Source organism: Meriones unguiculatus, chromosome 3 (genome assembly GCF_030254825.1).
Source record: "Meriones unguiculatus strain TT.TT164.6M chromosome 3, Bangor_MerUng_6.1, whole genome shotgun sequence".
Classification (NCBI taxonomy): Eukaryota; Metazoa; Chordata; class Mammalia; order Rodentia; family Muridae; genus Meriones; species Meriones unguiculatus.
This window is the reverse complement of record NC_083351.1, coordinates 22,592,887-22,606,646: the sequence shown is the minus strand read 5'-3', so window position 1 is coordinate 22,606,646 and position 13,760 is coordinate 22,592,887. Positions and strand designations below refer to the sequence as shown.

The following is a 13,760-nucleotide window of genomic DNA, read 5'->3' as shown; positions in this document are numbered from 1 at the left end:
CAGGTACAGAACCTGACCCTACGAACACAGCAGACACAAGCGGCAGCAGCCTCGGGCCCTACCCCCACCCAGCCTGTCCTGCCCAACTTGGCCCTGAAACCCACACCCAGCAGCAACCAGCCTCTGCCTGCCCCACCACAGGGCAGGAACTCGGCTCAGGGTTCCCCTGCAGGTGCCAAGGCTGGTATACCTGACAGTGTGACAGAGACACTCAAGAAAGGAGATGGGGGCGGCAGCATGCCAGGGAACACGGAAGGCCGGCCTGGGCTTGGCCGAACAGCTCCTGCTGTGGCTACGCACCCCCTTATCGCACCAGGTAAGGCCCCCCAGAAAGACGAAACCTGGGCTGTGGATCAAGAGGCCCTCCCAAATCTTCTTTCCTGTGTGTGCATGAGCACACCAGCCTCTCCCTGTCCTCTCCCAATCCCGGGGTGTTGGCTGACCAACTCAGACTCCGTTTCCTGTTCAGTCTGCCTTGAAGGAGGAAGTCACGGCAGTAGGGGTAAGCCGCTCCTTTTCAGTGACACAACCCCTACTCTGGGAGCCAGTCACAGTCTTAGCCTGAGTGGGTGGAGACTGGTTCTCGGACTATTCTGAGATTCCCAACGTTAGTGAATGGGATGTGGCCGGCCAGAGCTTATGAGAGCCGCTCGGGAAGAGCAGAGTCAGGAGGCCTTCAGCAGGCCTCTGCGAACTCACGTGTGCCAGCTTGTGTCTCTTCTTCTGAGTGTGCAGAGCTCAGGGAGATCAAAGAGGGCGGCACTGTGGCCGGTTCTGTGTCTAAGTTCTGAGCCCACAGGAGCGTGGAGGGACCGCCTTACCTGGAGGACAGGAGCTGGGAAAGGTTTGCCAAGGATTCCCACACTTGAGAGTAAATGTAGAAGTGTGAGACCCCAGGTATAGGGGGGGAAAAAGAGTTGATTGTTTGTGGAGCACATTCTGCGAATGGGGACGAATCAGTGTTCTCTAGCTAGCCTCTTTCTCTGCCCACCGAACCTCCCAGCCCATCTTTAAGGAGAAAATCTGCCAAGAGCCCCGGAAGCAGACTTTCCAGTCTAAGGAAAAAGTGCAAGCAATTTGACCACAGGAATAAATATAGCAAAAAACATACTGCTTGGACAGTCCCTGTGGTCAACAACTTGAGAAAGCCAGTGTCCCTCACCACACCCACCTCACTTAGAATCCAATAGAATCCTCGTCGGCTTGGAATCTTTCCTGAGAATCTGTCACTAGATTAATAAACCAAGATGGTCAGGGCTGGGGTATAACATGGTGGTACAATACCTACCTAGAATATGGGACACCCTGGCTTTGATGCCAACTGTCACCAAAAAGGTTTAAAAAAAAAAAAAGGTCAAAGTACAATTTCTTAGCTAAAAGGAGGGGCCAGACACAGCAAATAATTCAGGTTTTAATCCACTGTAAGTGCAGCAGGCACATAGGGCCAACTCACTGCCAGGCAGCTGCATCTGGGGTGCTGTCTCTCAGAGGAAGCAGCACCCGAGTCTTTTTATGTAGCCAAGGCTAGCCTGGAACACTCCATCTTCCTGTCTCCGCCTCACGGGTTCTGAGTACTGGGGTTACAGGTATGCGCCTGCATCCAGCCACACCCCAGCTGGCAGCGTGAGTAGCAGAAGCCACACAGACCAAGTGGAGATAGGCATCCCAGGTAGGCAGAAGGCCCCATGGGGCAAGCACCTGAACAGGAATCATTTCTTCACCTTTTGGAGACTTCAGAAATGGCTCAGGACAAAGGAACTGCCTTGCATAGGTCCCTGCTGAGCTGAGGAGGGCAGCCCCTGCAGAGGTGGGAGGTTCCCAGTCTTCATCCTGCCTGGCACTGCTTTTCCAGAGGCTGCTCCAACCTTGCTTGTTCTTTGATGGAAAAAGAAACTGAGACTCTGGATGGCCCGGCTAGGTGGAGCCACATTTGTTGAGAACACTAGACCAGAGCTAGGGCCCCAAAGCTCCTCCCCCTTCCTTTCTTCCTCCTCCTCCTCGTCTTCTTTTGATTCAACTACATTTTTAAATCTTTCTTGTTAAAAAAAAAAAAAAAACAACTCATACAAACAACTCATACATATTGATCATCTTTTCCCCTCCCCCAATTCTTCCCAGATCCTCCCCACCCCTACATCTCTCCCCCTCTTAAAAAAAAACAGAAACAAAAAACAAGAAATTCTCAGCAAAAATGGAAATCAAATCAAGCCAAAGACCAATAAGACAAAAAAATAAAATCCCAAAGCAAAATGAAATTTAAAAAAAAAAAAATTCTACAAAATAGATTGGCTTTGTTTTGTGTTGGCAGCTACTCTTGGGCAGGGGAGCCACCCTAAAGCGTGGTTAATACACCCAGCGAGACTCCGCTAGAGAAAACTGCGTTTCCTTTGCCAGGGTACCTGTTGCAGACAGAGTCTTGATTAGGGCTGGGAGCTGTGTCCACGTTCCCTTCTCCTCACCGTACAGGCTCTGTGTGTGCTGCCACAGTCTCTGTGAGTTCATGTATTCATGAGCCCTGCTGCTCCTGGAAGACACTGTTTCCTTGAAGTTACCCATCACCTCTGCCTCTACCGATCTTTCTGCTTCCTCTTCCAAAAGGCCTTGAGGTGGGGGGGGGCAAAGCCCCACTTCTAGTTCCATAGCTAGAGCAGTCTCAGAACCTTGGGAATCCTATTCCTGCCCAGCCCAAAGTGTAGCTTCTGTCTAGACTGAAACCAGCCTCAGACTCTAAGGATCGTTCAAAACAAGGCAGCTCTTGAGTTTCTCCCGGGGCTGCTGGCATCTCTGGGATCCCCAGGAAGTCAGGCAGAGGGAGGACAGACACCAACGCAGTCCGTCCTGAGCTGGAGAGCACGAGATCTGTGCGTGCCACTTCTCTTTACCTTTCTTTGTGTTATAGATGGGAATGCGGAGCCCCAGAGAGATGTCCCCAAGAACTTCCTACACACAGCCCTCAGAGTGGCTCAGGTAGTCAGTGCAGGATGGATCCACACTGTACCCCCAGCTCCTGCACCCTGCTTGATGATTATCAAGCATTGATGCAGCGACTTAGAGCCAGCCTCCTCGCCTTTCTTTCCTTTTCCCAGCTCAAAGCTCAGAGAGCCTGAGGTTTCTAAGGTTGTTTGGGGCCTGCAGAGCCAAACCGCCGGCTCTCCATTTTTGAGCCCTAGAAAGGTATACAAGAGGCAATGGCGGGCTTGAGGGCCAGCGCCTAGGTGTGGTCTGAGCCTGATAGTGTGGGTGTGAAGCAGAGCTGAGGCCAGTGGCCCCGCAGAACTTTCCAGGAGCAGCTGTGTGCTAAGGAATACAAAGACCCTCTCCCCAGAGACACAGATCAGTGGGCTTGGCATTGTTCCTGCCTCCCACTGTCTGGCCCATTCTTCCTTTCTCTCCCACCCCCTCCCTTCTATAAGCCTCCCCACTCCTCGACTCCCACCTCCCCAAAGGAAGGCAGCTGGGGGAGGCTTAGGAGCCACTGGGCCTCTCCGGGCCTGGGGAACAAAAAGACTGAAATAATTCTTTCAACCTGATGGGGGGTGGAGGACAGGGCAAAGCAGCACCTGTCAGACTGCACAGCTCCTCAGGCAGAGGGGACGGCTGGCCTTCTGCCCAGCCAACCCACAGTGTGTCGGTGAGGAAGGGGCTAAGCCAGCATGCTCCGGCTTGTGGGAGAGCCCTGCGCCCTGGAGGGGGAGAGGGCTGCAAGGAGAGACGGCTTTGTTAAGGGAGCATTTTTTTAAAGCTGGCGGGCTGCCCCAGGAGGAAGGTAGGCAGTGGAGACTTGTTGGGGGGCAGGGGCAGAGTAGCAAAAAGGAATGTGTCTTCCCTGGGGGTGTTTCCTCCAGAGAGGCAAGCCCTCCTGCCCCAGCTGGGACTGCTCCCACTGACAGCTGTTTGGGGGCAGAGCCCCTCCCCCATGGCAAGCTCCCTGCTGTTCCTGCTCCTGTCACCTTGGCAACCAGCTTCTTTAGGCTGTGCAAATAGAAAAGGTCCCTTATGCCCTGAAAGAGGGTGGATTGGGGGAGGGGAGGCAGGGCAGGAGAGCGGAGCCTAAGATGTTGGGCCTCCTCGGAAGGGAAGGCAAAGGGTCTGGCCTTGTCCTTCGCAGGGCCGGGAGGACTGGAGCATGGAGAGCAGAAGAGGACAAGCAGAAGGGTCCTATGGGCCTGGCCTCTGGGGCAGCCTAGGCCTAAGGGAGCCTGGCTGTGGCTCCAGCTAGGAGGCTTGGTCTTTCGAGTCATTCTAGATGATAAATTCCGTCTGGGCTCTGGGTGACACTCAGGCCCAAAGGTGAGGAGACAGTTGCTGACCAAGAGGAGTGTGCTGCTATGAAAGGGAGTTGCAGGGCCTGGAAAGATCCTGGGCCCCTTTCACTCAGTCATACAGATAACCAGGCCTTTGTTCAGTCTCCTCAACCCGCCTCAGGTCTTGGCTCAGGAGACGGAATCTTCTGGCAGGCAGACCTGCCACATAGCTGTTTGGTTTTATCACAGGGGACTTGTGTCAGGGCACAGAGCTTTCCTTCTGTGATAGGCTGCACATAGAGGTGCTTGCTGGTCCAAGGATCCTTGGGTACTATATTTCCTCACAAAGCATGCAGGTGGACCTGTTATCCAGCTGCACATCAAACCTGCCAGTAATACTGATGTCAAAAATCATACAACCAGCCGGGCGGTGGTGGCACATACCTTGAATCCCAGCACCCGGAAGGCAGAGGCAGGCAGATCTCTGAGTTCGAGGCCAGCCTGGTCTACAGAGTGAGTTCCAGGACAGCCAGACCTACACAGAGAAACCCTGTCTTGAAAAAACAAAAAAGAAAAAAAAAAATCATAGGACCAATCTTGTAAGTTATTTCAACTATCTACCGTAGGACCAAATTTAGACCCTTAGGCGGAGGAAAAACCCTTGTCGGTGAAGGGGATTGCATTTTGCTTAACATCCTTCCCTGCATGGGTGGGCAAGAACGTGCACATACACATGTGCCTCCGTATGGGCGTACACACGGGTGTTTGTGCCAAGAAAGAGAGGAAACCGACTGCAGAGCGTATCTCTGTTAGCCCCAACGATGGCATCCCCTCTCACAACCGAGGAAGACACGGCTTCCGACGGGTAATCACCTTCCATCCCCAGATCACTTTCCCTGTCTCTTCAAGTCAAGAAATAATCACTCGACACTTGCGCTGTGCTCGCCGCTCTGCCGAGCCATGGGAGTCACAGAGCTGAACAAGAGCCGAAATTCCCTGAGAGGTGGCGGAAATCTGAGCTATTCTTTGAAAATGAACATTTCTGGCACGGAATAGGAGGGCTGCCTCAGCCAGCACTGACTCACCCAGTGTAAAGTGACCCACAGAAAAAGCTCACAGTAGACGTTGCTGGCCTCAGCCGCTGCGCCTCAGCCGCTGCGCTCCCAAGCCTACCGCCCTCATTTTCTGGACTGGCTTTCTCCTCTGCTCAAAGCCCGCCGGGCAAGATGGTGGTCGGCAGGGAATGCGCCTCACAGCTCTTGCTCACATGCTGTGGTCTCCTTTCTCTTCAGACACCTTCACTTTGTCTTTCCTTTCCTACCTGACCATGTAAGGACCTTCTGTGTGATATGTTGATCACCGCTGATGGACTCGCCCCGACTGTGGGGCCTTTGACACGCTGCCACACTGCACACAGATCAACTGCCGTGCTTACAACGGATTTCTTACCCTGACTATCTGCTACAGCCAAGCAAATACTCTCTTGTCTCCTCATACCCCACCCCCTCTGGGACTGACTTGATCTCTCTGTCTGTCTGTCTGTCTATACCTTTGGCCACCTGCCCTCTCTATAGCACCTTTTCATTGTTCTAGGTCACTTTCAAAGTTGTCAACAGCCCACGGTGAGCACTCATGGGCTTGCTGTGCTCATGTGTGCCTGATGACGTGTTATTTGCTCAGCCTTACCTTTATTGCAAGACACCGTGCCTCGTCGGTCAGCCTCAAAAACCTCAGCCTTCTGCACGGGGCATGCCATTAGAGACTCCTCTCAGTTCTTTCTGTAAGATGAGAACACTGCTCATAGGCTTACTGTTAGGAATAAGTGAGATTCAAGTTATAAAACCATTTGAGACATTCAAAGAGATATTCTCTAGCAGAGAGTACTTGAGAACAGCTACCATTCCTAGCATCTACTATGTACCAAGCGTTGAGCAAAAACAGTGATTTGTGTGTGTGCGTGTGCGCGCACGTGTGGTTTAAATGTATTACTGTATTTAATACTAATACCTACCCTATATGATATGTATCAACATTGACGGGACTGAAATTCAAGATCCAGAGAGCTTACGGAATTTATCTAAGGTTGCATAGCCTTTAGGTAGCAGAGCCAAACTGCCATCCTAGATCTTGCTCTAAGACTCATACCTGGAGCCACCTTGCAGTGCATCTTCTGCCAAGGGTGTGGTGTGTGGTGGGGCAAAAATGCCAGGTTTTCTTCTAAGCAAGGAGGCTTGCTAGACAGGGCATTTGGTGGTCTTACCTTATGGCTGCCAGAAAGGCCTAAGGACATGGGGCCGACCAAAAAGTGTCCCCTGGTGACAATCTTGTTTTTATACCTGGTTACCTCTTTGAGGGATTTCTCTTCATTCTCCTTCCTTTGCAAACTGCTGCTGACCCAAGCCTGGGGGGAATTCATCACTGGAAATTCACGCAGGGCTTAAGGTCCGTCTAAAAGGAGTGTCCCTGCCTACTCATGCGTAGAAGAGCTGCCTCCTCTATAGCCAGCTTTAGTCTCAGCCTCTCCCGGAAAGCTGGGTCACACAGGCATCTCAGGAGATGAGCAGCGCCCAGGAAGTGCTGCCACAGTTAGACCCATCCTGAGAGGACCTTCTCTTTCCACATCCACCCTGGGCTTCAGGGAGCAAGCCCGTGGTGTTACCTTGATAGGCTGATCCTCCTACTATTATCTTTCAAAGGCTGAATTGTGCTAAACCCATCTTCTGGGAAGCCCCCCCAAGCACCACTCCCAAATCCTTCCAAAGCCAAATCCTCATGCCTGTGCTCTTTGTATTCTGAACTTTTCTCCTGTCACATTTACCAAACTGCACCAGAGCCTCTGTCTACCATCTGATCCGGCTAGGAGTCAAGTCCCCTAGGCAGGTGGCAATGAGGAGTCACTGGCATGTCCCCTCATCCCTGGTTGTATCTTTTGCCAAGATTTGTCAATAACCCATGTCTGTTGATCTCAAGGCTCCCAGTATGCAGGAGACAGTTTGCTCTCCAAGAAGTTCCCTGCTTCAGCCGGAAGGCTGGCATCTGCCCTTGCTTTTCTAAGTGTCCAGAACTAGACTATGGAATCACAAGATCAAGGTAGGATTCTCATGGAGAGAACCAGCGTATTGTTTTACTAACCACTGCATTCAAGGGTTAGAAACCAAGCACGCTGTTTGGTCTTGAATGTCCTTTGCCCTGACCACTAGCATCACCACACCCCTCTGCCAAACAGAAAGGGTTGGTGAGACTCTCAGTAGCTCTGGCTGACATCTCTCACAACCAACCCGCTGGGTTTCTTAGAAGGGATGAGCTTTATGCTGGGCGAGTAGAAAGAAATAAGACAGGCTCAGAGATTTCTGGGCATGTATAGTTCACAGATAAACCCCATCCTGGCTATAAAGAGTGGACATGATTTTTTCTGGCTTCCATGGTAGAATGCCCCTTTCAGCGCCCCCATACTAAACTGGGAGGGCCTTGGAGAGGGCAAGGATGAACTGATCTTGCTTTGATTGGCAGCAGGCAGCGTCTGAGGATCTGTAAAGTTATAGAATATTCTGTTGGACTGTGCAGAAGGCCAAAGAAACTCATCTTTTAAATTAAACGCATGTCTTTTCGGTTAATAGTAAGGTATGTGTTCAACTCAAAAAGCATTCAATCTGGCTAGAAAGATGAGGGCAGTTGTACAGAAAAGTACTCCCCCAAAACTTCATCTCTGCACGTGGCAGAGTAGAGCACCTCAGTGGCAGTCCAGAAAGAACTAGCCCTGGTGATGGTGCAGTGCAGAGGAAGACTCTAGGATCCGGTCTGCGGCCAGGACCAAAAGGTAGCAATGCTGTACAGCAAACAGCAAAGCTTGCCTGGTCAGACACATAGAAATAAAACACTAGCTTATGCTACAAAGGCATACTGAATGTCAGGGCTTTGGACAGCTGGACAAAGGGGAGCCCTTGTGATTGAAAGCTGCACCTTCTGACTCTTAGAAAGAAGCACACTGATGTTCTACTGACATCACTTTATCATGCATCCTAATTTGAAGATGCTAAAGTGGGGGAACGTGACCAACGTTTAAGGATCAATGAAATGCATATTTAGCAAGCCTATGTTACCTCACAGTGGATCAAACAGAAGAAGCATCTAAGAAAACACGGGTAACTAAGGGTTCTGGTAAATGGAGAAAATGGCAACCGAGCCTGACCTAAAACCCTGAAATCAGAGGTCACTGGAGCAGAAAGAACACATTCCAGCAAATGGAAGCTTGAAGCTGGGGCCCCAAAGGCACACAGCGACATGCTGTTTTATGGCACAAGTAGGTCATTTAGGTTGCTGAAGGTTAGTCCAAGAAGTTAATGAGCAAGGATGGGACAGACGCAGGAGTTCCAGGGAGAGCAAACTGCTCTGAAAGATTACACCTGTCACTCACGCTTTGGCCCTGAAGAGAACCAGTTTTGTGGGAGAAACAGATCCTACAAATGGAGCCCTGCCTTCTTCAGCCAGTGAGTGTTACTGCTTAGTATTTACTACATTCAGCTTGTTTTAGGGGAAACAAGTGTGCGACATAAATTCTGCCCATCAAGTGGCTTGCTGAAATAAACACAATGACATAGGCATCATGTTTAACTCCATTTTAAAGGTGGTGGCCCAGAGAGCCAGAGCTAACCAGCACCACACGGCTGGTAAGAGGCAGAGCTGGCACTCAGATCCACATACATTGGCTCTAGATCCCCCAGTGCTCAGCATACTGCTTCTCTGAGCACACTGCAGAGCAGGCACCCTCAGTGTCTGTCCAGAGGAAGGACAAACCCTGGCAATGGTTCAGTGCAGAGGAAGAAGACTCTAGGATTCAGTCAGTGGCCCAGACCGAAAGGTAGCAATACTGTACAGCAAAGAGCAAAGCTTGCTTGGTCAGATACATAGAAACAAAACACTAGCTTATACTACGAAGAGATATTGAATGCCAGGGCTTTGAACAGCTGGACAAGGGGGAGCCCTTGCTGTTTCTTAGTCAGGGGTTGTATCTGTGCACTAGAGAGATTCATTTGAACTCTGTCCATAAGATGGATTACAGCAGGAAGAAACCAGAATCAGGAAGACTAAGTAGAAATTTACTGCAATATGCTGAACAAAAGGATTTTTGACCCAGGATAATGCTGCAGTTAAACCATGGTCTTTGCTTTTTATTAACCTCAAAAGATTAATGATGCACACTTCCCCAAAATGCCTTTCCCGCTTTGATCTATGAGTTCGCTTACCCTTCTGAGCTTTCACCTCAGCTTGGGCAGATATGGCACCATTTGTCCTGTAACAATTGTAGTTGCACATGAGTGCCACAGTTTGGAGGAAACACAGGCTAGGAGGAGAGATGCAGGACAGGGGCCAGGAGTCCAGCAATTCCCATGCCTTATCTCTTGGTGTGTTAGTCTGTAACACATCGCTGCGTTCCTCAGCTCATCGAGAGGGAGGGTTTGTTCTTGTTGTGTTAATCCGTAACACACTGCTGTATTCATCAGCTCATCGAGAGGGAAGGTTTGCTCTTGGTGTGTTAGCACATAACACTTTGCTGCGTTCATCAGCTCATGGAGAGAGAAGATTTGCTTTGGCTCACATCTTTGTAGGTTCTCATTCAGGGCTGGCCGGCCTTGCTGCTTCAGGCCTGTGGTGAGGCAACACATTGCAGTGGAGCCCATGGCAAAATCAAAACAAGGAACTAAGCGTGTTCTGTATCTTCCAAACTACACTCTTTATGTCTTCCAGCATTAGAACCTTGTTTTTCCAGCCTCATAAATCCTGAAATATTTTGTGCATGTGGATGTTTATGTGTGTGTGTGCCTGCTGCTGAGTACATGTATGTATGTGTGTGTATGTGTGTGTGTGTGACCAAAAGCTGACAATCAGACATCTTTCTCAATCACTCTTCACCTTATATTTTGAAACAAGATCTCTCTCTCTTGAACCCCAAGTTTGCTAGTTTGACCAACTCCCTAGCCAGCTTGCTCCAGGAATCCCGTCTCTCCCTCCCAAGTGCTGGGATTATAGGTGAGCTGCCACACCTACCCAAACCCTCTATGTGGGCACAAGAGATTCAAACTCTGCTTCTCATACTTGCACAGAAAGCAATTCCCCCATTGGGCCATCTTCTAAGCCACCTTGAACCCTGAATTTTAAAAACATTTTCCTAATGATTTCCATCAAGATGCAGAGCTGAAAGACATGTATGGCCTCCCAGACCTCTGCTGCATGGAAACTCTGAAAGGAAGAAGCCCTTCCTTGTCTCGGGTGTCATAGCAGCAGGTGGCAGAGAAGCAACCACTGATGCCCTTGGCTCCGAAGACCTGCCCCGTCTCCAGCTCTCCCTCAGAGGGCAGCCTCTGGAGTGACTCGGGCCAGCAATTCATGGACAGGTCATTCTAGCCATTAGAGCCTGGTGGGCCCAAGGACCCCTCGGCACCTCCCATGTGTCTTACACTGAGTTCTCTCTATGCCTGATGAATGGTTTGGTTTGGTTTTTGTTGGTTGTTAAACTCTGAGCTATCCAGTGAGGGATTAGGAGACAGGGCTTAGACTGGAGCCACATACAGTTTATAATCTGCAAATGCTTGTCTGTGCCTGTGCAGGCTCCTCCATCCCCACATGCCCAGCACATCCCCCTTAAATCCACACTGATCCCCATGTTTCTCGGTTCATCACTCATTGTCATAACAAGAACATGCTGTGCCAGCCTTGTTTACTTCATCTCCGACTGTAGGGGCCAGCCCCCGAGGGCTATTCCGCTTGCGCTTCTAGTACCTCTGGTTTCTGTTCTTTCCTTTCTATTCCTGTTGGCAAACTGCTTGGGATTCCATATGGGGCTCTGATGACAGTTAGAAACTTGCATCTGAAGAGGCAAAATTGAAGAATCGACATGCCTCCCCTAACTCAGTTTGAAGCCTTTGTGGTTGCAGAGTCTCAGGGCTTGACCCCACAATCTGTCCATCTTTATGTGATTATACAAATCTGGCTGTGAGTGTCCAGCTGTGGCCCTCTACATCTGCCTGGCACACCTACTCACCTGGCTCTCCAGCTGTGGCAGTCACTGTGGAAGGCGGCATCTAAAGAGGACATATTCAGCTGACCTGTTCTTATTCAGAGCTAGCCTGGATGTTCTCCAGGCAGAAGATTTGCACTCTGCACTGGATTTCCCGGGTCATTACTACATATAACATAGAAGCTAAAAACAAAACAGGGACTACTTAAAAATTTAAGAGTCCTGGGGTAGATTAGATGGCTCAGTCAGTAAAGCACCTGCTGGGCAAACATAAGGACCTGATTTTGGGTTCCCAGCATCCACTTAAAAAAAAAAAAAATCCAGATGCTGGAGTTTCTAAAACTCAGCCCTAAGGGAATAGGGAATAGAGACAGACAAATCCCTTGGAGCTCACTGACCAGCCAGCCTAGCCAAACTGATGACCTCTGGTTTCAGTGAGAGACCCTGTCTCAAAAACAATAAGGTGGAGAGTGATCAGGAACACCTGGCTTGGACTTCTGCCTCACCACACAAGCCTACACACATGCACATGTACCCACACCACATGTGCACATACCCACGCCAGCATACACACACACACCCATAACAGATCCTTACCTCAAAGAGCTAGCCTGGTCAGCCAAGTGCGGCGGCACACTCCTGTCATCCCAGCACTCAGGCCGAGGCAGGTGGATCTCTGGGAGTTCGAGGCCAGCCTGGTCTACAGGTGGAGTCCAGAACAGCCAGGGCTACAGAGAAGAACCCTGTCTTGAAAAACCAAAATCAACCAACCAAAGAGCCATCTGGTTAAAATGGAAGGAAGAAAACTGGCAACGTGGGAACTCTGGGTGGGGACAATGAACTGATTTATTTATAACGTGCACTGCTGGGTACCAGGCTGAGTTCTGGGTAAAGAGGACACGGTAGTTGCTAAGGCGAGGTTCCTCAGGAAGATCAAAAGCAAGGAGAGGCTTCCAGGCTCTGGCACTGACCGGTCTCCATGTGAGAGATAATAGGGAGGAAAATAGGAGACCCTGGGAAAGTGTTTGCGTTTGTGTGTGAAAGGGACGGGGCAGATGAGGCTGGCCATGCTGTATCATCTGGATTTTCTCTCTGCAGCTTATGCTCAACTACAGCCACAGCAGCTCCTCCCACAGCCACCATCGAAGCCCCAGTTTGTGGCCCAGCAGCAGCCACAGCCACCACGGCCTGCACCCCAAGTCCAGTCCCAACCCCAGCTTGCCCCAGTCTCCCCAAGCCTGGCCCTACAGTCCAGCGCAGAAGACCATTCCATGCCTCTAGGCCCAGAGACGCCTGCCTTGCCACCCCAGTGCCCTACTGCCCATCTACACAAGCCAGGAAGCAGTCAGCAGTGCCACCTTCCCCCAGCAGACACTGGGTCTCAGAATGGACATCCTAAGGGTGTGTCCCACGCCCCTCAGCGAAGGTTCCAGCACACCTCAGCTGTGATCCTCCAGCTGCAGCCCGCTTCTCCAGTGGTAAGTAGGCTATCAAGGCACAGGGAACAGTGGGGAGGGCTGTAGCTCAAGCAGTCCCGCCCTCCTGACTCCAGATATTTCAGGAGAGGCTAAATGTTGAGATTGTCTCTGAATATTCCCAGAAAGAAGAGAGGGCTCTTCCTGCCTTAGAGATGACTGAATCTTTACAAATCTTTGCCCAAGCTTCGCAGAGCCCAGAGTAGTTAGTGTCCAAGAATGCAGAGGTGATTAAGGAGACTTCTCTCTGCCCTGCCCCTTGACAGCCCCAGCAGTGTGTTCCTGATGACTGGAAGGAAGTGGCGCCAGGGGAGAAGAGTGTGCCTATGACTCGGCCAGGCCCAGTCCCACACCAGCAAGCCATCATCACTGCCATGCCTGGTGGCCTGGCTGTACCCAAGAGTCCTAACATCCAGCAGTGCCCAGCTCACGGTATGCAGTGTTGGTGGAAGGGAGGGAGTTGGCCTTCCCTGCCACTTCCTGGCATCTTTTTCTTGGCATGTAGGAGGGGAGATAAACTACCACAAACCTAACGAAGCAACACAGCAGCTCGGTAGCTGGAAACAGAGGGGGATGTGAGGGCATGGGCCAGGGACAAAGAAAGATGACCCAGAAGCTAGAAAAGCAAGCAAGAGGATGAGGAAAAAGAAGAGTGGGGTTCTGTAGCTCTGGTTCTGTAGTCACTGGTTTGGGATGCTGCATATATGTGGGCCAAACTGATAGTGAAGGTGACAGAGGGTTTAACTGTGGCCAGAGGACTACAGAGTCTCCAGGAGAAGGGAGATGCCTCAGAGGAGAGCCAGAAGGGGACTCAGAATGAGCTCAACTTGCAGAAAGCCTCTTTGAAGGAACTGTGCTTGCCTCTGAGGTTTCCATCTGTCTATCTGAGTGACAAGTGGACTTCCTATGGCCTGGGCTTCAGGATGCTCTGCTAGAGCACTCCTTCCTGCTGGGAGAGTCACAGTGGTACCTCCGCCTTCTATAGTGATCCATTTGCTGGCCTTCCTTTCTGCCAGTCTGCACAGT

General features: G+C 50.8%; 1 protein-coding gene across 5 annotated transcripts in view; it reads left to right on the top strand.

The window, feature by feature from the left end:
* The window catches only part of Phc2 (polyhomeotic homolog 2), a 96,012-nt gene that overhangs the window by 55,338 nt on the left and 26,914 nt on the right, over positions 1-13,760 (top strand). For all 5 annotated transcript variants that reach the window (XM_060379505.1, XM_021637298.2, XM_060379507.1 and 2 more), the window contains 3 exons: positions 4-316; positions 12,358-12,737; positions 13,001-13,166. In XM_060379505.1, coding sequence (XP_060235488.1) covers positions 4-316; positions 12,358-12,737; positions 13,001-13,166 — 859 coding nt within the window. The remainder of the gene's footprint in view (positions 1-3; positions 317-12,357; positions 12,738-13,000; positions 13,167-13,760) is intronic.